This window comes from Colias croceus, chromosome 14, assembly GCF_905220415.1.
Source record: "Colias croceus chromosome 14, ilColCroc2.1".
NCBI classification, from domain to species: Eukaryota; Metazoa; Arthropoda; class Insecta; order Lepidoptera; family Pieridae; genus Colias; species Colias croceus.
This window is the reverse complement of record NC_059550.1, coordinates 5,997,516-6,018,981: the sequence shown is the minus strand read 5'-3', so window position 1 is coordinate 6,018,981 and position 21,466 is coordinate 5,997,516. Positions and strand designations below refer to the sequence as shown.

Here is a 21,466-nt window from a genome sequence, read left to right as displayed (position 1 = left end):
TCCTAGAGGCGTTAACTGGCACCTCAGAAGAGTACTCGGCTACGATTACTTTATTATAAGGATTGAAACAATTTTTCTTCTGGAAATATTCATTTTAAATCGAGCGTCTTCGAATATCCTTGAGTGTTTATCGCGATTTGAGTGTAAGCGTTATTCCTTTTATTTGAATCAATCTTCTCAATTTTTATTAAACTCAAACTCAAAACTCAAACTCAAACATTTATTTATTCAATTAGACTTCTTCGAGAAGCACTTTTGAAACGTCAATACATATTTTTAACATTTACCACCGATTCGGAAAGCAGTATCTATGGAGAAGAATCGGCAAGAAACTCCATAGTTGCTCTTTTAAATCATTTCAGTATTACAATTTAATTTTACAAAATATGTAAGTAACTGTACGTATATATCATAATATGCCAAAGAACTGTCCTGTGGTTTTTACGCGACAACCCTCCATGGGTTTTTATCTTCCATATATTCCTTAATGCTGTAATAGGCTCTCTGAACTAATACGTTTTTTACATAATTTTTAAATTTAGCACTACTAAACTCTTTAATACTATGAGGAATTCTGTTGTAAAAAAGTATACCTTGGCCCATAAATGAATTTTTAACTTTAGCTAACCGGTAAAATGGCATTTCAATTTTATTTCGGTTCCTTGTGCCATAACGGTGTCTATCTCCTACTCTTGTGTGTAAGTCTGCGTTTTTGTGTACATATAAAATATTATTAAATATATACTGTGATGGTACTGTGAGGATACCAGTATTCTTAAAGAGATCTCTTAGTGAGTCCCTAGCACGTAAATTATATATAGAGCGTATGGCTCTTTTCTGTAATATAAATATAGTTTCTATATCTGCAGCCCTGCCCCATAGCAGAATTCCATAGGACATAATGCTATGAAAGTAGCTAAAATAAACCAATCTAGCCGTGTCTTCATCGGTGAGATGCCTTATTCTTCGAACTGCATATGCAGCTGAACTAAGCTTAGCAGCGGTGGCGGCAACATGGGCCCCCCATTGTAGCTTCTCATCTAGTGTCAAACCAAGAAAAACAGTAGAATCCACAGGGTATAATACCTCCCCGTTTAAAATAATATCCCTTTTCACCTTTTTTACATTTGGAAGGATAAATTCAACACAATTTGTTTTTTTTGCATTTAATAATAAATTATTAGCAGTGAACCATTTGGATATGCGTAAAAGAGCAGAGTTTACTTCGTCAACATTTGTGTCATGTCTATCCACATTAAATATTAATGAGGTATCATCTGCAAACAGTACTATTTCACACATATCCTGCAAATAATAAGGTAGGTCATTAATATATACTAAGAACAAAAACGGTCCTAAGATAGATCCCTGCGGAACACCTATGTTAATCGGCGCACCGCGAGATTTCTCTCCATTAACAACAACGGTTTGTACCCTGTTCTGAAGATATGAAGCTATGAGGTCCTGAGATAAACCTTTAATACCATAAAAATTTAGTTTCCGTAATAGAGTGGTATGTTCTACACAGTCAAAAGCCTTAGAAAGGTCGCAGAATATCCCCAAAGCATTCTTTGAATTTTCCCATGCTTTATATATATGTGACAAAAGAGCTATTCCAGCATCAGTGGTAGAGCGCCCCTTTGTGAAACCAAACTGTTTGGCGTGCAGTAAACCATTTGATACAAAATGACTACATAATTGGTTTAAAATTAATTTCTCGAAGACTTTGCTCAAAGTTGGTAAAATGGAAATTGGCCTATAGTTATTACAGTCTTCTTGGTCACCACTTTTAAATAAAGGAATAACTTTACTTAACTTTAATAAATCAGGGAATATACCACAGTCACAACATTGATTAAATATAAACGCTAAGTGGTTGGCAATGTTTTCTATAATATTATTTACTAGATTTACAGACATTCCCCAGAGATCACATGTTTTTTTTAAGTTTAATGTTTTAAAAGTTTTAACAATTTCCTCTGCAGTCACATGTCGCAATTCAAATAATACATTACATTCAGCAACATGGTCCCTCAAGTAGGACTCCGCAAGCGCTGATGACGAATTTAATTTTTCGGTAATACTAGCAGGGACACTACTAAAAAAATCTTCAAAAGCAAGCGCAACATCAGCACTTTTGTCAATGACCCTACCAGCATTAACTAGTTTTATGGTACTATTTGATTGGCTTTTGCCCATTTCACCATTAATAATTGCCCAAACCGTTTTAACTTTGTTATCAGAGTTGCGTATTTTATCTCTGACATACAAGCACTTGGCAGTGAAACAAACTTTTTTAAAAGTTTTTGAATAATTTCTAACATAACTAAGAAATGCCAAGTCTTTGTTATATTGCTTCATGCCATATAACTCATATAAAACGTTCCTGCATCTGTGTATACTAGGTGTTGCCCATTGGCTAAATGGTAAATCCTTGGTAATACTTAAAGATTTAACTTTAAAGATTTTTTCAAACTCATTATGAATTAAATTAAAAAGATTTGTAAACATTTCACAAGGATTAGTATGAAAGGATTGATCATTCAGGCCAGGCAATTTATTATTAATATTATCTCTAAATTTATGAATGCCTTTTTTAGTTATAGGCCTAACATTTATTCTTTTAAATGTAGGTATGCAATCCCATTCAAAAACTACTTTCTGGCCACAGTGATCCGAAGTCAGTGTATTGAGAATATTTTTTTCTAAAAAGTTACAATCACAGTAAACATTATCAATACAAGTTGCAGAACTTGGTGTAATTCGTGTGGGTTCATCAAAAAGTTTATGTAAATTAAATGATTGAAATAAATTAACTATTCGTGTTGCCATTTGTGTATGTGAAAGTAAATCAATATTAAAGTCTCCACATACTATAACCTTCTTTTCACTTCTGCTCAAACGCTTTAATATTTCTTCCATGACTGTCTCAAACATATTATAGTCACTGGAAGGAGGCCTATAAACGCAAACAATAATGTAACGCTCAAGTTCAACACAGGACAGTTCAATGGTGCGTTCTACAGAAAGGCTAACAATGTCAGTACAAAAATAAGAGAACCTCCATGAATAGCGTTTGTCCTAAAGTATATACTTTTTAATTTATAATTATCAATATTTATTAACAACTGACATTGTTTAAGCCAATGTTCTGTTACACAAAATATTTTAATTCTATTATGATTTAAAAATAATTCTATTTCTAATAATTTGCTAGCTAAGCCTTGAATATTTTGATGCACAATAGAAAAAGACTGCTTAGCTGTTGTCTTATAAACTAGTTTAAATCTAGCTTAGGGCTAGTTTGTCTGTCAACACTTAACCTAGGTTGATGTATATAATTACTACTACATAAAATTATAGTAGATCCAGGGTCTGATACTAAACATGTACCAGACTGGTTAATAATTTTATATGCTATTAACATAGCAAGTTCTCTCTTATATCTAAATGGCAGATACACTGTATTCTTTGTCAAACAAAAAGATTTTGTACAAGAATTTATGTCAAAATATATAAATGCATCACTATGATGATTTGTTAAATTATATAATTTCAAGTTAATATTATAGATAAATTTATATTGATTTTGTGTCAAACCAGGCAAATATGGTAAAGTACACAACATAAATTTGCATTTTGTCTCACTACTAATTTTTAACATTTTTTTAAATCCTATATCAATGTCATGATTTTTTAATTTAAAACTATCTCCATATAATATAATAACAATACTATTTTCATTAAAAGTAAAATTATCTAATGAATTCATGATATATGTAAATGAACTATTATTTTGCCAAAGAAATGTATTGGTTGAAGTATTGTTAAGTAATTTACGATAAATATACAATTTTCCTGTACTTATTTTGGGAAGTTAATTGATTTCGTTATTTAATAAACAACTGGCACCAAAATTGATCTTAAAAATTAAATAGTAGGTATTTTAAGCGTCAATCAAAATTTTACTACACTTTTTCGAAAGTAAAACCCTAAAAAGGGTTAACATAATTTTTCTTCCCTTGTTTATAGATTTATAACATACTAGCTGCTCCGCGCGGTTTCACCCCCGTGGCTCCACTCTTGTTGGTCGTAGCGTGATGATATATAGATATATGATATATAACCTTCCTCGATAAATGGGCTATCTAAGACCGAAAGAATTTTTGAAATCGGACCAGTAGTTCCCGAGATTAGCGCGTTCAAACAAGCAGACACACACTTTAGCTTTATAATATTAGTATAGAATTTATACGTCGAATTTTACTTTAACATGCACATAGGTAAAAATGTTATAAAAATACCTTTATTTTCATAGAAACGTAACATAATAAGAAGAAAAAAAAAATCTTAAAAATATAATAGCATAATATTAAAATTCGCCATTTTACAGATTGCATAAACTCATATAAAATGTTCGCTAGTGAACAATGTACATGCAAACTGTAGGTTAAGTTTAAAAAAGCATTGTTATTCCACTACAAGAAATATTTTCTTCTTGCTTGAGCAAAATTACGAACCTAAACTATTTCTTTGAACGTACAGAGCAACAATAAGATAACTAGCAACATTCTTATAATATAGTTTTATCTTTAGCATTTGGCAATTTATGAAATATATCACTTTAAACGTTGAAACATTTTAAATTAATTTTAATGTTACACTTATTTTGGCTTGAATGGAAGGTCAGTAGAGTTTTGACCTAAATCTTAACACCTTTAAAATATTTTTTAACAATCATTCGAATAACGGAGCGAAACATTTTTAAATTTGTAATTTTATGATATGAGTTCAACAGTTTGGATATTAAATAAATACTTATTAAAAGCGAAATTCAAACTCAAACTCAAACATTTATTTATTCAATTAGACTACTTCTAGAAGCACTTTTGAAACGTTATTACATATTTTTAGCATTTACCACCGATAGGAAAGCAGTATCTACGGAGAAAAACCGGCAAGAAACTCCATATTTGCTCTTTTTAATCATGTCAGTTTTACAATTTAATTTTACAAAAAACATAATATTATATAACATTCACCACAATTAAATTCACCAAAACTTATAAAATATTCCTAAACCAAAGTGAATGGAGAAATTAAATACCAATAATACATTAGCAAAATTATTTGAACAAAGCAAGTGAAAAACTGAATGAAGAAAAAATATTGAAACGATTTCATTTCACGTCTAAACGCAGAATCAGCAAGAACCCTAACCAAGCTTTAATTTTGTCCTTTCAATTCACAACTCGAAGAATAATTGTTTTTCCGAATGAACGGTTCAAAATAACAAATTGGGTAGTTGGTACTCCAGCCCCTTGAAACGTCAGCGGTTCTGTTTTGTTCGATTGGAAATTATCAAGAGCTAACTGTCTATTGTGACTGATCTTAACGATAAATAAACATCCAATTACGTTTCGGAACTTAGTGTTATATACAGAAATGTATATTCTTGATTCAGGAAGGCAGCTTGGTTTCTTTGAATTACGTCTTCACTACATAGTATATAAAACAAAGTCGCTTTCTCTGTCCCTATGTCCCTTTGTATGCTTAAATCTTTAAAAATACGCAACGGATTTTGATGCGGTTTTTTTTAATAGATAGAGTGATTCAAGAGGAAGGTTTTAGTATATAATTTATTAGGTTTTAGACAAAGCGGGCGAAGCCGCGGGCGGTAAGCTAGTTTTAAATAATTGGAACACCTACCTCAATGTATCATTTTTCATTTTAGTCAAATAGTTTGAATATTGTCAAGCTCCTTGTGTTTATAAATGAATGTAAGTTTGCAAGAACATAGTATCTCATGACTTTTCTGAGTTCATAGGAATTCATATTTGTCCTATTTTCAACCGAAGGACTTCCGCTGTTGCACAAAGATTTCCAGCACGGCCGATCATGGACGGCCACCTGCATCCATCTACTCTTTGCCAGATCGACACACGTTTCATGTTTGAGTATTTAATGTTATTCATTAATTGAATAAAATTGTGATGTTTTTTTCGCTACAAACTTTAAGTAAGTATCTATATAATGATAAGACGTAACAATTATTGAATAATAATTCATTTTATCCAATATTCAACTGACTTGTACAATTCTACACGCACAATTTATTCAAATCTCAACCAGTCATCAAAATAGCAATTATAGCAAAAGCTTATTAAGCCGGCCGAAGTAGTGTAAACGTAATACTTGATCCAGCGTCGCCATACAATCCCATTGGCTGCGGTTTCGTCATGATGTCACAGCTAATATTTGCGCTACGTGGCAATCACTTGCAATATAACTGACGCAATTTCGCTGCTACATGGTAATTCATCGTTATGAGGCGTGCTCGAAAATCGATAGCGTTTTGAATCACGTATGCCGAGATGCATGATTAAATCAAATCTGATATAATATCACATTTATATAGGTATTGGTGGAAGAAAAACAGTGAAGTTACATATTTTAATCAAATATTAAAATGCTTTTTCGTAGGACAATTAAATACAAACCTATGTGGAACAAGATGATAAGGAAGATACAAAAACATAATTTTTAGTATGTCCTAAAAATTATGTTTTTGTATAAGACATAAACTATGTAGTTTATGTCTTATAAGCCTACTGCTAGAAATATTACATAGGTACATAGAATAGAATGAACATAATAATTTAAACTTTAACGTTTTCTCCCATACAAACTAAAACGTCCATCACTATCAAATTGCAGAATATTATGAAAGGTCCAAATAGAAGTCACACTACAAAATTGCTTCCGAGTATTCGGCGAGATAACAAAGTGTAGCACTAAACGAGCGAGCGTATCCATTTCCGAAAGTGACACAACATTTCTTCAATCTACTTACTTTCAGCTCCATGGATCTCCAGCAATTTTGTCCATTCGTCACACGTAAGGTCTCAGTACCTTTGTCACGTCCGCGCTCTTACAAACTTTTATTACTTTACGTCCCTGTAATTGTTATACATCCCGATAAAAACTATTTTGTACTCGTCTCAAATATTTTAATGAAAGTAGTAGTTCGAGTGCTGTATAAAAAATTCGGTTTAATAAATAGTGATTCCAATTTATTCCTCCTTCTGTTTATTAATCCACTGGATATATTAATTATTTAACGTAATTTATTAGCATATTATGATTTTATGAACAATCTAGAAAATTAAAATACAAAGAATTTGTATGCAATGCTAGGAATTTATTTTATAGGATACGGTTAGCGGCTATAAATATTAAATCTGTGAAGAAGCATTGATCTCCTTATTTTATACATCTTATTAAGGAAAGGCTCTATAAAGATATAAAATTCTTAACACGGGTAAAAGCTTTACACTTTATTGATAAACTTTTAAAAAGGATCCTTAACTTCTACGTTCACGCAAAGTTCGGCAGACAAGGAAGTTCATTTTCATGTTATGGTTGATTTTCTTCCTGAGTAACTATTATTAAACTGAGCGAATTCATACTTTAATTGGAATACTTTTATATCAAAATTCTTAAACAATTTCCGGAAAAACAAGTTTTGAAAAGGAAACAATTTTATCGGAAAAAAATATTATGTACTTAGTTCTTCAACTTAACCAAGACCAGGCATGGTACAATAGAAAAACTCGGTATATTAAACATCTCTTAGTGTATTAATACACATATTTTTTTCATAAAATATGCACATCTTAGTACGTCCCTCCTTCAATATTTAAATAACACAGTTAGTTAAACAGCATACTTTTTTTCCAATAAGATGGCAAGTAATTTCGTGAAAACGCGCTTCTAAAATAAATTATTCATTGGCGACGAAACGCCTGAAGCCTCGTATTCATTTCATTTCTCAATCTGAATTCCACTTTTCTTGCCCGCTTTTTTCTTTATCGTACATCAGACACTTTCAATAAATTTTATATAAGCGCTCGAATTAAAACAATCTTGTTCCGAGTATATTTCGTGTCCTATTGGGAATTTTTGATTGCTCCATTACGAAACTTACGTATTTCATTTTTCGTGACATTAATCCACGATTTTAAATTTTGTCGTATAGAAATAGAGGCTATAATCCCACAAATAAAATTAACTTTCAGCACCGCTGTGATTAAAGTTGTCGAGTGAACATAAAATTAAGTTATTAAGGAGATTTATGGCGCGATTATGTTTAAAGGCATTAAAAGCGACCTAGATACAGAGCACTACTTATACCTGTCGTTAAAACTAAAATCGTACATTACAAGCACAAAGTTAACTCGTAATTGTTATCAGGGCTATGGCCGATCGGTTCTCGAACTAAAGTCGTTCATGGCGTCACAAAATATGAAGGTCTAACTGAGCATAGGATAAGATAACGGGATGAGAAATGTAGATCGTTGTTTTGAATTGCTTTTATATGTAGACGGAGATAGAAACACATTGCTGGAATCAGAAGTCGAATATAATATATTGAATGAGAAGGCTGAATTCACACGAAGACACTTGTGGATCAAACTCAATCGCTTTATTATTCAATTTTAATTTTCTTTTTTTTTTAAAGATTCCAATACTTTTATACAAGATTGACGGAAATTAAATTGTTTGCACGTGACGTCACGTTGTCTCGAAGACTTACTTAAACAAATCAGAATATAGTATTTACTTGCTTGAAATAGTAATCAGCAATTCGATATTTAATAAGAAGGTTAACATAGTGGTGTGCGAATTAGGGTGGGTATTACACACTAATGAATCTACTTAACATAAAATCGTAACTATATTGCGTGTCGTATAAACCACCTTATTTAGAAGCACAACTCGAGTATCGTTATCTCAGAACACTTGTTATTACACGCGCATTTTGCTCATGACCTTCTTTATATTCCCTTTATCCCTTGTACCTGACTCAGTTAAAACATCCATTACTTTTTATGAGACCTAGCTTTTACCTACAAATTCATTGCTCCCGTTCTGCCCACTTTTATTTCGCAATTGTGTTTGCAAACTATGTGTGCTTGATGCATATTTTAACTCAATGCTTATTGCTTTGAAAATTTATGTTTTTGTATTGATGCTACTGAATTTATTTGTAAGATTGTGCTTTCATTCGAAAGTATCTATTTTATGGTAATGCTATGCATATTCTATATTTATTTTAAATATTTTTAGCGTTCATAGATTGTCACAATTATAGTCTATTCATAATTGTATTATAAGTCTCACTGTTAATTTTTTGTTATCCCTATAAGTAGATCGAAAAATCATTGCACACGAAAATTATCCAGACAACTCTTACCAAGTAAAAAGTGTGCATTTATTCCATTATAAGCTGGACAATTGGTTTAACATAAACTACACGGTAAGTTAAACGCGTAACCTAATTTAGCTTCGCATTTATTGTGAGTGGCATATTGGCGTGGTTTAATTAACAATTTACGCGAAAATACGAGCAGAATACGCTATAACTCTCGCTGTGACGTACTTCTCTGTACGGTGTTGCCTCATTAATTTATCGCGTTGTTCTAGATAAAGGATTTCACGAAAATAAAAAATTGTTCGAGCGAATTTTTTTTGCGAACATTTTAAATCTTAGCCTATTTACGGACAAAGGAAGTGAGCCTATTGTACTTTTTTGAATAATATTGGGGTCACTACAAATTATTATGAAGTCGGTGTGTTTAATTAAAAAAAATATTAGCTATCTCTTACATTCGTACACTTTTTTTACTGTGCAAAAGCAAGAATAGACATTTCACATGATCTTAAGAGACACACATCGGATAAAAATCGGCAGCACTTAAGTACTTAGTTGTGAGTGAGCTGTGCTACATAAAAGGGATTGTAGGGATTATCTAGAAAATAGTGAAGGTTAGAAATAAATTAGTATAGCGAAAGAGACTAGAACATTTTAACCAAACAGTTAGTATATTTTCATAATATTATTTCTAAATAGAAAATTGTACGAGCGGACTTGTTCCTATCATTTATTAACTGCGGACTGAGCCGATTAAAAATGTTTGTTTATTAAGAATGAAAATTTTATCTCTTATTGAGTCTCACTAAAGTCCACTAGTTGTTATAAGATATTAAATAGATAGTAAAAACACATACAAACTATAAAAAGCACGTGGAAAACAATGAACATTTATATTGCATTTCTTTCCCACATTCATTATTATTAAACAAAACTTACATGACTTTATTATCTTAAAGTAGAAATAGCAGCTAAGGATTTTCAATTCGAAGTAGTTAAAGTTTTGTGTAGACTCTGTTAGTTAAGTTGGGATCCTGTTCCAAGTTCTCGTGTATAGAAACTACGGTATTAAAAACTTTTCATGCGAATAAATTCACATGTTAAAACTTAATCTTATAGCAGTTAAGGTGCAACTTCGGTTCATGCACAAAGGATGAGAGTGAGTTCTTGTAACATTTTTTGCGCAATATTAAAGTAATACTGTTATACTTTATGTTTATAGTGTACGAGTGTAACTAAGAAAACATGGAGGTATTTTAATAAGATGATATCATACTTATCTCGATTTTTTTAAGTTAGGAAAAAAATGATTAACATGTTGATAGGTTTCATTTGCTTTAATATATCATTATGAATTGGTTAGAGGTTAGAGTCCTGTGGCTATATTTAAAATTGATACATAAAATTACCTTAAATATTTCGACATAATATAACAGTTTATGTTGATGCTGAAACAACGTCAATGACTCACAATAACTTCGTTAACTGAGAATGAGCCTCCAATAGCTAAAGTTAAATTAGGGTAACATAGAATGGAGAGATGTCTACAGTATTTTCGCTCCTTTACAGCCCCGTTTTAAATAATGGTGTATTTGATAACCTACAATAACAATAAAAGTACGAGTTACGGTTTTGGTACAATGTCTTGAAAGACAAACAAGAGCATAAAATAAATTTGCTCACAACAATTATTAATTTAAGTATATTTTTTTATATTCGTATACCTACATTCGCCTAAATAACACTACGTTTTATTAACAAAAAAGACATAAAAAATACATTTAACAACATTTGAGTGGATATGGGTGAAATGTCATTTTGACAGAACTGCACATAGTACAAATAATGAGGTACAGTATTACACAAACTAACGTTCTTTTAAACACCTTATTTTTGTTAAAGATGTGTTATCGTTTTCACTTTTGCTCTCTCACGTCCCGTATGCAAAATGTAGTACTTACAGTATAGTAAGTATACAAATTGTGATTCGTAAATTCAGTTAAATCCTAAGCAACTTGGAGTTACGTAATTCTATTCCATGCTACATTACTCCCATCACCTGACAGTCTAGAACTTTTTCATGGAAATGAAAATACGGAACCTTTTAAGCGTATGGAAAATACAATTCACTGAAGGAATTTATATAATTCATGAACGGATTCTCAGTATCTTGACGATTAACAAATTATCACCTTCAATAAGTATTTATACGTATTTCCACGAACTTTTTCAATGAGTCCTTTTTTATTTTATTTATTTATTTTAAGGTTTCAATTTTCATTGGTAACCAGAAAATTGAACTGCGAATTAAGTATACCTACCTACCATTCCCACAATTTTACATAAAAAAGCCCAGAATATATTGCATAAAGTCATTAAAGCTCCCAGCACTGCAATTTACCTATTTCCTACATCTATTTCAACTGTAAGCCAATGAAATTTCGCAATTTTGCATTCGCACAGGTAAGCTAAGTGCTAAAAGCGATCAATCAAAGTATTATTATGTTGAATCAACAATTTGATCGCGTGACTCGTGTGCGTGCTTCCTTCATTTAATGTCGTTTTCTATCGAACAAACTTGGTACAGTTAGCAATGGTATTATTTCCATGAAATAATTTACATTTCTGTGTCAATTGTGAAGGCGTAGATCGTGATCAATAAAATAATTTGAATAAGAAATAAATGAATTTAGACTTTATGGGTGCAAATTTTAAGGTTACAGTATTAACAAAAATGTATGGTTATAGTATAGTATGGTATGGTATATTATAGTCTTTTTATTTGAGCATGCAGAGTTTGTTGGTTCGTTTTTGTTATCTGTTTAATATTTCTACGATCATGAAGATTGATTCATAAAAATTATAGTACTTATATTATAGTTTTCTCATGCTAAACATAAACAATTGAAAGTGAAGTTTGTATTCATCAATTAATAATAATTATAAAAAAAACGCATTTTACCATCGATCATCGGGCTTAATAGTCACACTGTGACGATATCGGTACTAATAAAATATCCCTCACATACTGTAAGTCAATAGGTAAATGCTACGAAAATTGAAATTTTTATACTGTCTCATTCAAGATAACGAAACTCTTTTTTCCGCCAAATTCCAAACACAGAGATAAAGAAGTCAAGTCACGAAGTCTCCGGTAAAGCGTAAGCCGCTCCTGTTTGGCCAAAACCGCAAATAAATATTCTCGAATGGGACTAATTGGTTCCCGTTGGATTCGACAGGCGTCCGGACGCCGGACGGTGTGGTCCACCGCATAATTTATTGGACTGGCTGTACACCGATTGGATTATTTATGCTTTGTGTATAATCACAATGGGATTATTGTCTATGATGCTTTTCATAGTAATGAGTAATTAGGATTGGAAGAAATGGAATTCTGGTTCGATCGCTTCACACAATTGAAACGAAGATAGATAATGTTCTGATTAAGATTTTTACTACAGAGTTTCTAATTTTTTTCAATACTGCCTCTCAGTAATTCAAATAATTTGAGAGTGGTATTTTGGCATTTTTCTCGCGTATAAGTAACTAGGTTTCCGCCCGCGGCTTCGCCCGCGCAGTCAAAGAAAAACCCGCATAGTTCCCGTTCCCGTGGGATTTCCGGGATTGCGTCATTTTCCCGGGATAAAAAGTAGCCTATGTCCTTTCTCGGGTATCAAAATATCTCCATACCAAATTTCATGCAAATTGGTTCAGAAGTTTAGGCGTGATTGAGTAACAGACAGACAGAGTTACTTTCGCATTTATAATATTAGTATGGATTGTTAATAAAAATGCATAATAATATTATATACATAGTATCATTATAATAATATAAAAAGTTGCTGCTCTATTTACTCGAAGAACGAAACAAATCTTTTGAAATAATAAAGCATCAGAATATTCTGTGTCCTACTTAACCGTGTAGAAACAAATCTGTAAATGTATTTTACCGCTGAACAAAAAACCCGCAGCGCTAGCTGTTATAACATAAAAATGATCGTAAATAATTGGCGCGAACTGTAAATCCGCTTTCCTTTCTTCACCAACGTTTTTGCCCATTTGGATTCCGTATCGTATCCAACTGCGCCTGTTATCCTCAAAGTTTGCGTTCTCGCTGAAAAACTCCGGCTATTACCGTAAATATCAATTTGTATGAAACTAGAGGGTGGTTCCGCTGCTCTTAGCTTCACAACTTACACTGCCTCAGTCAGTTACAAATTGAAACCTTCACAAGAATTTAAGATTTTAAATTCTAAAAAGTTTCGAATTGAAATATTTTACATACCGCCGGTTCTCTCTTATATTTCCAGTTACAATTTCTCTTTGTTCCACGAACTAAATTCTCTTCATAAAATACAAATGCTTATTACAAATAATGTACCTTTGGTATGACTTCTAGCAAAGTTTTCTTTGTTACGCCATTTTATATACAAAGTACAAAACAAATATGCTTTTTAAAACTTTGTACCTTTAATATTCTTTTCTTTAAAAAGTAAATATATCCAACGAGATACTGATAAAAAGTTTTAAATTGCAAATTTTATAGAACATTTTTAATACTCGCTCACACTACTTTACCACTATTAACGTTTTATAAATGTAAAAAATGCGTTCAAAATTAAATTTGTGTTTCATGTCAGATAAAACATGTCTATTCTGAAATACCTACAGAAAACTTTCGAGCTATTTAAAAAAGCACAAAAGCACTTAAGCGAGCCCTTTCCCGCTAAAAATTTACTAGTAAATATTTTATCCCGTACTGACCGCACTAAATCTAGTAGCAGAGGGTATGCGGAACCGTAGAAACTAATTCATTGCAAAGGGTGCCTTACTACATAAATTCGTGGCCGTCTTGATGACAAATTGCATGCATTTATCGGTTTTCTCATAAATATTATCGCACAAAAGTGCGCTCAGGAGTTGCTAGCTTTCAGCTTTTCATGGGAGCATTTTACGAATACTTAGATAAAGATTCATGTCGGATTTATGCTATTGAATACATATCAATTTTAAGTACTAAGAGGAGAGAAAATTATACATAATTAGGATATTATTGTCATTGGCTTTCGATCGTTATATGTATGTGATTTTTACCACGAGTAGTACAGAAATCCAACCCATTACCTTATTACATAGAAATAGATAAACAAACAAATAGAAAAAAGTTTCTTAACCTTTATAAAGTTTTATGAGTTAAATCGTCGTTGTTTAACGTTGCCTTGTTATACTAAATTCTTCTAAAATCTTATTAAAAAAGACATCAAAGTTAAGATTCAGCTCCAAGCCATTTAATGTTGTCTTGTAATAAGTTTTCTAAGAAAATGGAGACTTAAGACTGCATAAAATTTATAAGATGCCATGTATACTGTAACAAACTGATGTTTAGTTAAAATAATTGGCTGTGCTTTTAATATTTATGATTAATTTATATTTGGAGACTAAGTTTGGAGATATTAGTTTCGTTCTACAATATGATTATGTCATATAAATTCTCGTCTGCTTATTTACCACAAAAAATCTTACACTATGTGAAACTTAAGTTTTTTATTTCATCTTATAAGCTAGTAATATTACGTGGCATGTATGTAAAGTTATCCCCAAGAAAAACGTAGCATTCATTCAGAACAGTGTAATAATACACTAATTAAATTGTCATTTAGTTTGTTTGTTTGTCGTAATAGTCTATTACAGCGTGGTAATTTACATAATATAATCTAGCCATTAGTGGAAGCAGGTCACGAGTGCATTTCATACTAGGCTTTATGTGTGTAAACTTTAGTGACAAGGGTCTTTGGGTCACTAAAAACCTCTTCATTAAGAGGAGTCAAGTTTGAATTGTGTACCTAATAAGTAATAACTTTGGAGGGACGTACTATGATGTGGCCGAGTTTATTTAGAGGGTTATATTGGCGTAAGATAACATCTAATATATAATATTATAAAGGCGAAAGTTTGTATGGATGTATGGATGTTTGTTACCTACTCTTTCACGTAAAAACTACTGAACCGATTACAATGAAATTTAGCACACATATAGAGGGTAACTTGGATTAACACATAGGACAGTTTTTATCCCGGAAATCCCACGGGAACGGGAACTATGCGGGTTTTCCTTTGCAAACGCGGGCGAAGCCGCGGGCGGAAATCTAGTTGTACATAAAATACTGAGGGAGATTTAATAATATCTAAATATATTGATAGAATATAATATTTAATTTAAAATAAAATTGAGGAAATACAAAAGCAATCAAAATACAGGATGAGTGTAATCCTTAAACTGCACTTTCACTTTCAGTAGTAACAGTAATTTTCACTTGAACTTGTATTTTTGGTTTAATTTAATCTACTCTATGTTTACGTTATAAAATAAAAACTATTAGAGTACAAAATTTTATTTACTTCGTAGATAGAGGGTAATAATATGAAGCGTGGATAAGATGATATAAGAAGAATTTTTGCTCATTGAGATTAAAAGCTAGCGCGCAAGAGCAACTTTTGTCTCCGCAACTATTTTGTCTCTCCCATCAACTCTATGGGCTAGTAAGAAAGTGCGCGCACGTAGCGACGCAACTTCCTGTAGAGTTGATGGGAGAGACAAAATAGTTGCGGAGACAAAAGTTGCTCTTGTGCGCTAGCTCTAATAAAAAAATGTTACAAATTGTCGTACATCAAACACCTTGCCTAACCGCAACTCGCCTCAGGTTTTAAATGTCCCCTGTAATGGTGATCTTAGCGCGGTCAACTTTTCCACTTCATTAAAGTTCTGTCCTTTAATCGTACATAATGACACAAAGTTGGGGAGTTCAAAAAGATTTAACAATGCTTGTTTTGAAGGGTCTTTTCCTGCGACGGATTCCTGTGCTCGTTTCCAACAAAGCTTTTTGCTTTTCAAAGTTACCGAGTCGTGTTTTAATGAAAATTTCGGTGAGTTCTGACCTGCTATTATTAAACTTTCCTATTCCTATTTATAATTGTTTTCGAATTCTTAATCCCGTTGAAACAATAGCGTCCAACTTTTGAGTGTATTTAAGTGTTTTGCATTACGTCAACATCAATGGATTCCCATTATCTAAATTAAAGTTCAAGATATCCTTGAATGTTTTTAATTATATAATATAAACATTATATTATATGAGATTTCGCTTTTATAAAATACGATAAAATTATTATATTAAATAGCCAACAACATCCATATAAACAGCCGAGCAAAAGAATCTTATCAGAATCTCCGGAGACTAGTCAACCTACCAATGAAAATAGTCAACAAACTAACAAACAACCACCTAAGAAGAATAAGGGAAACATGAAGAATTACATCATTCATAAGCCCAAATTAACCGTCGCCCAGACAGGATCAGCACAACGCCAAATGACGACACCTAAACGGAACAATGAATAGCAATCAATATTGGACCCTCTCCCAACCTCAACTCTCCCAGTACGGCCGGTCACCGCGGGAGAGTATGACCAAAACCCCCCAAATAAAAATGAAATTTGTAAAACTACCTTTTATATTTGCACCCTTAATGTAAGATCATTATCTTCTGATCAAAAACTAACAGAACTCAAAGCAGCACTAGAAAATATTAACCATGATATAATAGGTTTGTGCGAGGTTCGTCGCCTAGGAGAAAAGATAATCGAAGACGGAGATTACATCTTCTATTACATTGGCCAAACAAAAGGGCTTCATGGTGTAGGTTTTCTAGTTAGGAGGAAATACAAAAATAACATCATAAAATTTACTGGAATATCAGAGAGAGTTTGCATACTAGAAATCAAGCTGGAAAATATCTGTTTTGCATTAATCCAGGCGTATGCGCCCACTGAAAACTCGCTTCAGGAAGAAATAGACTGTTTTTATGATGACTTAGCGAATGCCCACGATACCGTATCTACTGAGTATATATTCTCTATGGGAGATTTTAATGCCCAAATCGGAATTCCTGAAAAATTCGAGAGACCCATTGCAGGCGAGTATGGTTATGGCATTAGAAGTGCTCGAGGTACGCGACTGATTCAATACGCACAAGAATACAACCTAAAAATAGTAAATACAATGTACAAATTAAACCCTAAAAATCGCTGGACTTGGATCTCTCCTAATAGAAACACAAGGAATGAAATTGATTATATTATGACGACGAAACACCGCTTAATCACGAAATACGAAGTACTACCATCTTTCACTTTTGGATCAGACCACAGACTAATAAGGGTAACTATTAACCTAAAATCAAAAAAGAAAAGCAGACGGAATTTTTCTAACCTGTCTAATAAGCTGAAAACTCTACCCGAACAAGAATTATACCTTTCTAACCTTAACAAATTTATACCAGATCTCTTAATGGCTCAAAATATTTACAATGCGGAGGAGTACTACCAACAAATTATCCACCACATCAAGTCAAGTCTATCAAACATTAAAGGTTCACAAAAGAACAAAATACTGTCGGAAAGAGCGCTAGAACTGATGAAACAAAGAAGTAAACTACAAAATAAACCTAAACTAAATAAATCCGATAAAGAAAATCTTAAAAAATTATACAAACTTACCAATAAAGAAATAAAAAAATGTTACGATTTCTACAGAACATCAACTATACAAAGACATCTCGATAACTCCAGATCTGCTAAAAAAGCTTTTAAAGAACTTAATCAAACCAAATCATGGGTACCTTTCCTGCATTCTGGCGATAACAAATGCAAGTCTCGCACAGAAATAATAAAAACAGCTACCGATTTTTATGCTAACCTATACAGGGAACCACCCGCACAAAAGCAAACCAAGACTGACTACCACTATACAGACACAACTCCAACCGTACAGTTTACAGAAAAAGAAATCTTGAAACAAATAATGAGACTTAAGCCGGAAAAAAGCCCAGGGCCAGATGGGATCACTAACGAATGTATCAAGGTTGCGCAGACTCTACTACTGACACCAATCACCATCCTATGGAATAAAATACTCGAGGATGAAGCTGTGCCGCACCAATGGTTGGAATCTGAAATTACTCTGCTATACAAAAAAGGCGACCCAGCAGACTTGGGAAACTATCGTCCTATAAGCCTTATGTCTAGCTTTTACAAACTTTTTGCCTCCTGCTTGCTTGAAAGAATAGGCCCTGTTATCGATTCACATCAACCGATCGAACAAGCTGGGTTCAGAAGTGGTTTCAGCACATTGGACCATATCCAAGTAGTGGACCAGGTGATTGAGAAATTCTCAGAATTCAATAAGCCCTTGTACCTAGCCTTCGTAGACTATAAAAAAGCTTTTGATACAATTTCACACGAAAGCATCTGGGAATCACTGAAAGCACTAAACATAAACAAAAAATATATTAACATCCTAAATCAAATTTACAATAACAGTACAAGCAAAGTCAAGCTAGATAGAGTAGGCGAACCATTCAAGATAAGAAGGGGAGTCCGTCAAGGAGACCCAATTTCGCCTAAATTATTCATAGCCGTCTTACAACACGTATTAGGAAAATTACCGTGGTCCAATCGAGGCATTAATATGAATGGAAACATGCTTAGTCATCTCAGATTTGCCGATGATATAATATTGTTTGCGGAAAACCCTCACCACCTAAGTAAGATGATCAATGAACTTAACCAGGCTAGCAAAAATATTGGATTGGAAATTAATATCGACAAAACAAAAATAATGACTAACCACACTGAGACGCCCATCTTACTGGATTCCCCTCTCGAGTACGTAAATAAATATATCTACTTAGGCAAACAGATTTCTTTTAGTAAGGAAAGAAACCTTGAAGAAGTAAACCGAAGGGTCGCAATTACGTGGAGCAAGTTCTGGAGCTTTAAAGAAATTCTTAAATCGCAACTTCCGCTAGCAACTAAAAAAATAGTCATGGACACAGCACTACTGCCCTGCCTCACTTATGGGTGCCCAACATGGACCTTCGACCACAAAATTAGATATAAAATCCAGACTTCGCAAAGAAGAATGGAAAGAAGCTGCCTAGGCATCAAACTTAGAGATAGGATAAAGAACATCGACATTCGAAAAAAAACAAAAGTATGTGATGCCTTAGGTTTTTCACTGAAGGGAAAATGGAAGTGGGCGGGTCACTTGGCTCGTTACAAAGACGACAGATGGACCCTCAGGTCAGTTAAATGGTCGGGGCCAAGAGGCACCAGGACAAGGGGTCGACCAAAGGCAAGATGGGCTGACGAAATAGTAGCAGTCGCTGGCGGAAATTGGCTGAACTTGGCCCAAAACAGGGATAAGTGGCATTCTTTGGGGGAGGCTTTTACCCGTACGGGGTCCATATAGAAACCTAACAACGAGTACTTAATTTTTCTAAATTATATAAACTAGATTAGTATCTAAATTATTCTACAATGTACTCAAACTGTAACTGTAACTAAAATTGTATATTCTTATGGAAAAATAAAGCTTTATTTATTTATTTATTTTATTTATATGAGATTTAAGAGATGCTTTTGCTTTTTATTTCATTAAACTTAATGATAAATTAACACCTATTTGGGATAAATAATAAATATACATCCCAAGATTAAATTTAATCAACGCATACAGTAAAATCGCAATATTGAAAAGCCTAGCTACATTGCAGAATTTAATTATGAACCTAATAGCTTGGTTTGATGAAAAATTTTAATCCTCCCTCAAGTTAATTTCCTCAGAATCTGGAGATTCATTTTCTTATTCACATACCTCTAAATGAATTAAATCAAGATTAGAAAAGTTTCGTCTCATTTAAGACGTCTTACTTTTTACGCTCTTTTACTTACATTTTTGGAATGATGTTATATCGTATTTATACCGTTACGTAGTCTTCTCGAGAACTGAGTTTCCAATGAAAAATCGTTCTAAGTCTCTGAAAAATATGAGTAATAGTTCATTGGATCTGGAATGAAATTCTGAGAAAGATTTTTTTCTGCAAACTAAAATTGTATTAACAAAAATCAAAAACTATATTATCGCAAAAAGTTTCATAGATTATAGAAATTTTCCCATCCCAAATCCCATGCCAAAAGGCATCCCAATTTTCTTAACTACAAAAATAGTGTAGCTAATGCAAAAAGAGACAATCGTAGTCGTACTATTTGATGCTAGTATCGTACATAAATTGCTTTTTATATATTGATAGGAATATTACAGCACACAAGATTAATAGCTGATTTTACTGAACCATATCGTCACTTTTGTATAATACCGGTAAACGAACGCTTTGCTTTCAATGCCAAATTCGAAATAAAATGATTTTCACTATTATTCTATTATGCTTTTCACCTCAGCATTAAGCGCGTCACACACGGTGAAGATACTATAATATTTTATCTTAAGATACTCTTATCTTAAGGTATCTATCTATCGATCTTAAGGTATCCGGTATCAGCGTTCTGACCATCATTTTTCTTTTTGTCATTGCGTACTAAGACCCCTGTAGAACCGCCATCCTGTTACAAATGACCCGAAATTTTGTGGGTAACAAACCGGATACCTTAAGATACTATAACGTTTTATATTAGAGTATCTTGAGATAAAATATTATAGTATCTTCACCGTGTGTGACGCGCTTTATACGTTTTACTACCAAGTTAAAGTTATTTACTTTATCGAGGATCGCAATTCTCTTTACTACCTTTCTCAATGCTTTTCATCATACTAACATGGTGTCACCACGTAGTATATATTCAATAAAAGTAGCAACATGCATTATTTATACGTTGCAAATTTATCATCAGACACGTGCGATCGTAAAATAAAATGAGAATAAGAATACACCTACTCCAGTGAACGAGTACATCTAATCCATCGTAAAAAGCGTTATATCAAACTTATAATGTGTATTATCTTATATTGAAGCCTTGCAGGTGCGAGCGTGCTCTAATTAATTGAAAAATAGTTCGATCCAGACCATTAAAAGTTTCATCAAGTTTAGTTCAGGAACAACTAAAACCAGCTCGACGAATGTAAACATCTTGGAAACTGGCATGCCAAGTGTTTGGAACCAACCCGTATTTGGTCACTTTGAATAAATAAACCCTTTATCTGAAACTATTCACTATCAAAAATGTATTTTTTTATAATACATAGGTAATGAAGATTTAAAAGTAATGCTGTATGCTATTTCTCATGATACAAAATGTATTTCATACCTTTAGTTATTTTCAAAGGAAATTAATTTTAAAATTCTACATCTTACTGATGACCAAATTCCACATGGCTCCAAACATCAAACCACGACC

General features: G+C 32.7%; 1 protein-coding gene across 1 annotated transcript in view; it reads left to right on the top strand.

Annotated features, from left to right (window-relative positions):
- LOC123697576 overlaps positions 1 to 19,523 on the top strand; it is a 50,463-nt gene extending 30,940 nt beyond the window's left edge. Inside the window, exons 3-5 of the mRNA XM_045644119.1 lie at positions 17,028 to 17,220; positions 17,554 to 17,665; positions 17,843 to 19,523. Coding sequence (XP_045500075.1) covers positions 17,028 to 17,220; positions 17,554 to 17,665; positions 17,843 to 19,523 — 1,986 coding nt within the window. The remainder of the gene's footprint in view (positions 1 to 17,027; positions 17,221 to 17,553; positions 17,666 to 17,842) is intronic.
- Positions 19,524 to 21,466: the final 1,943 nt, after the last annotated feature.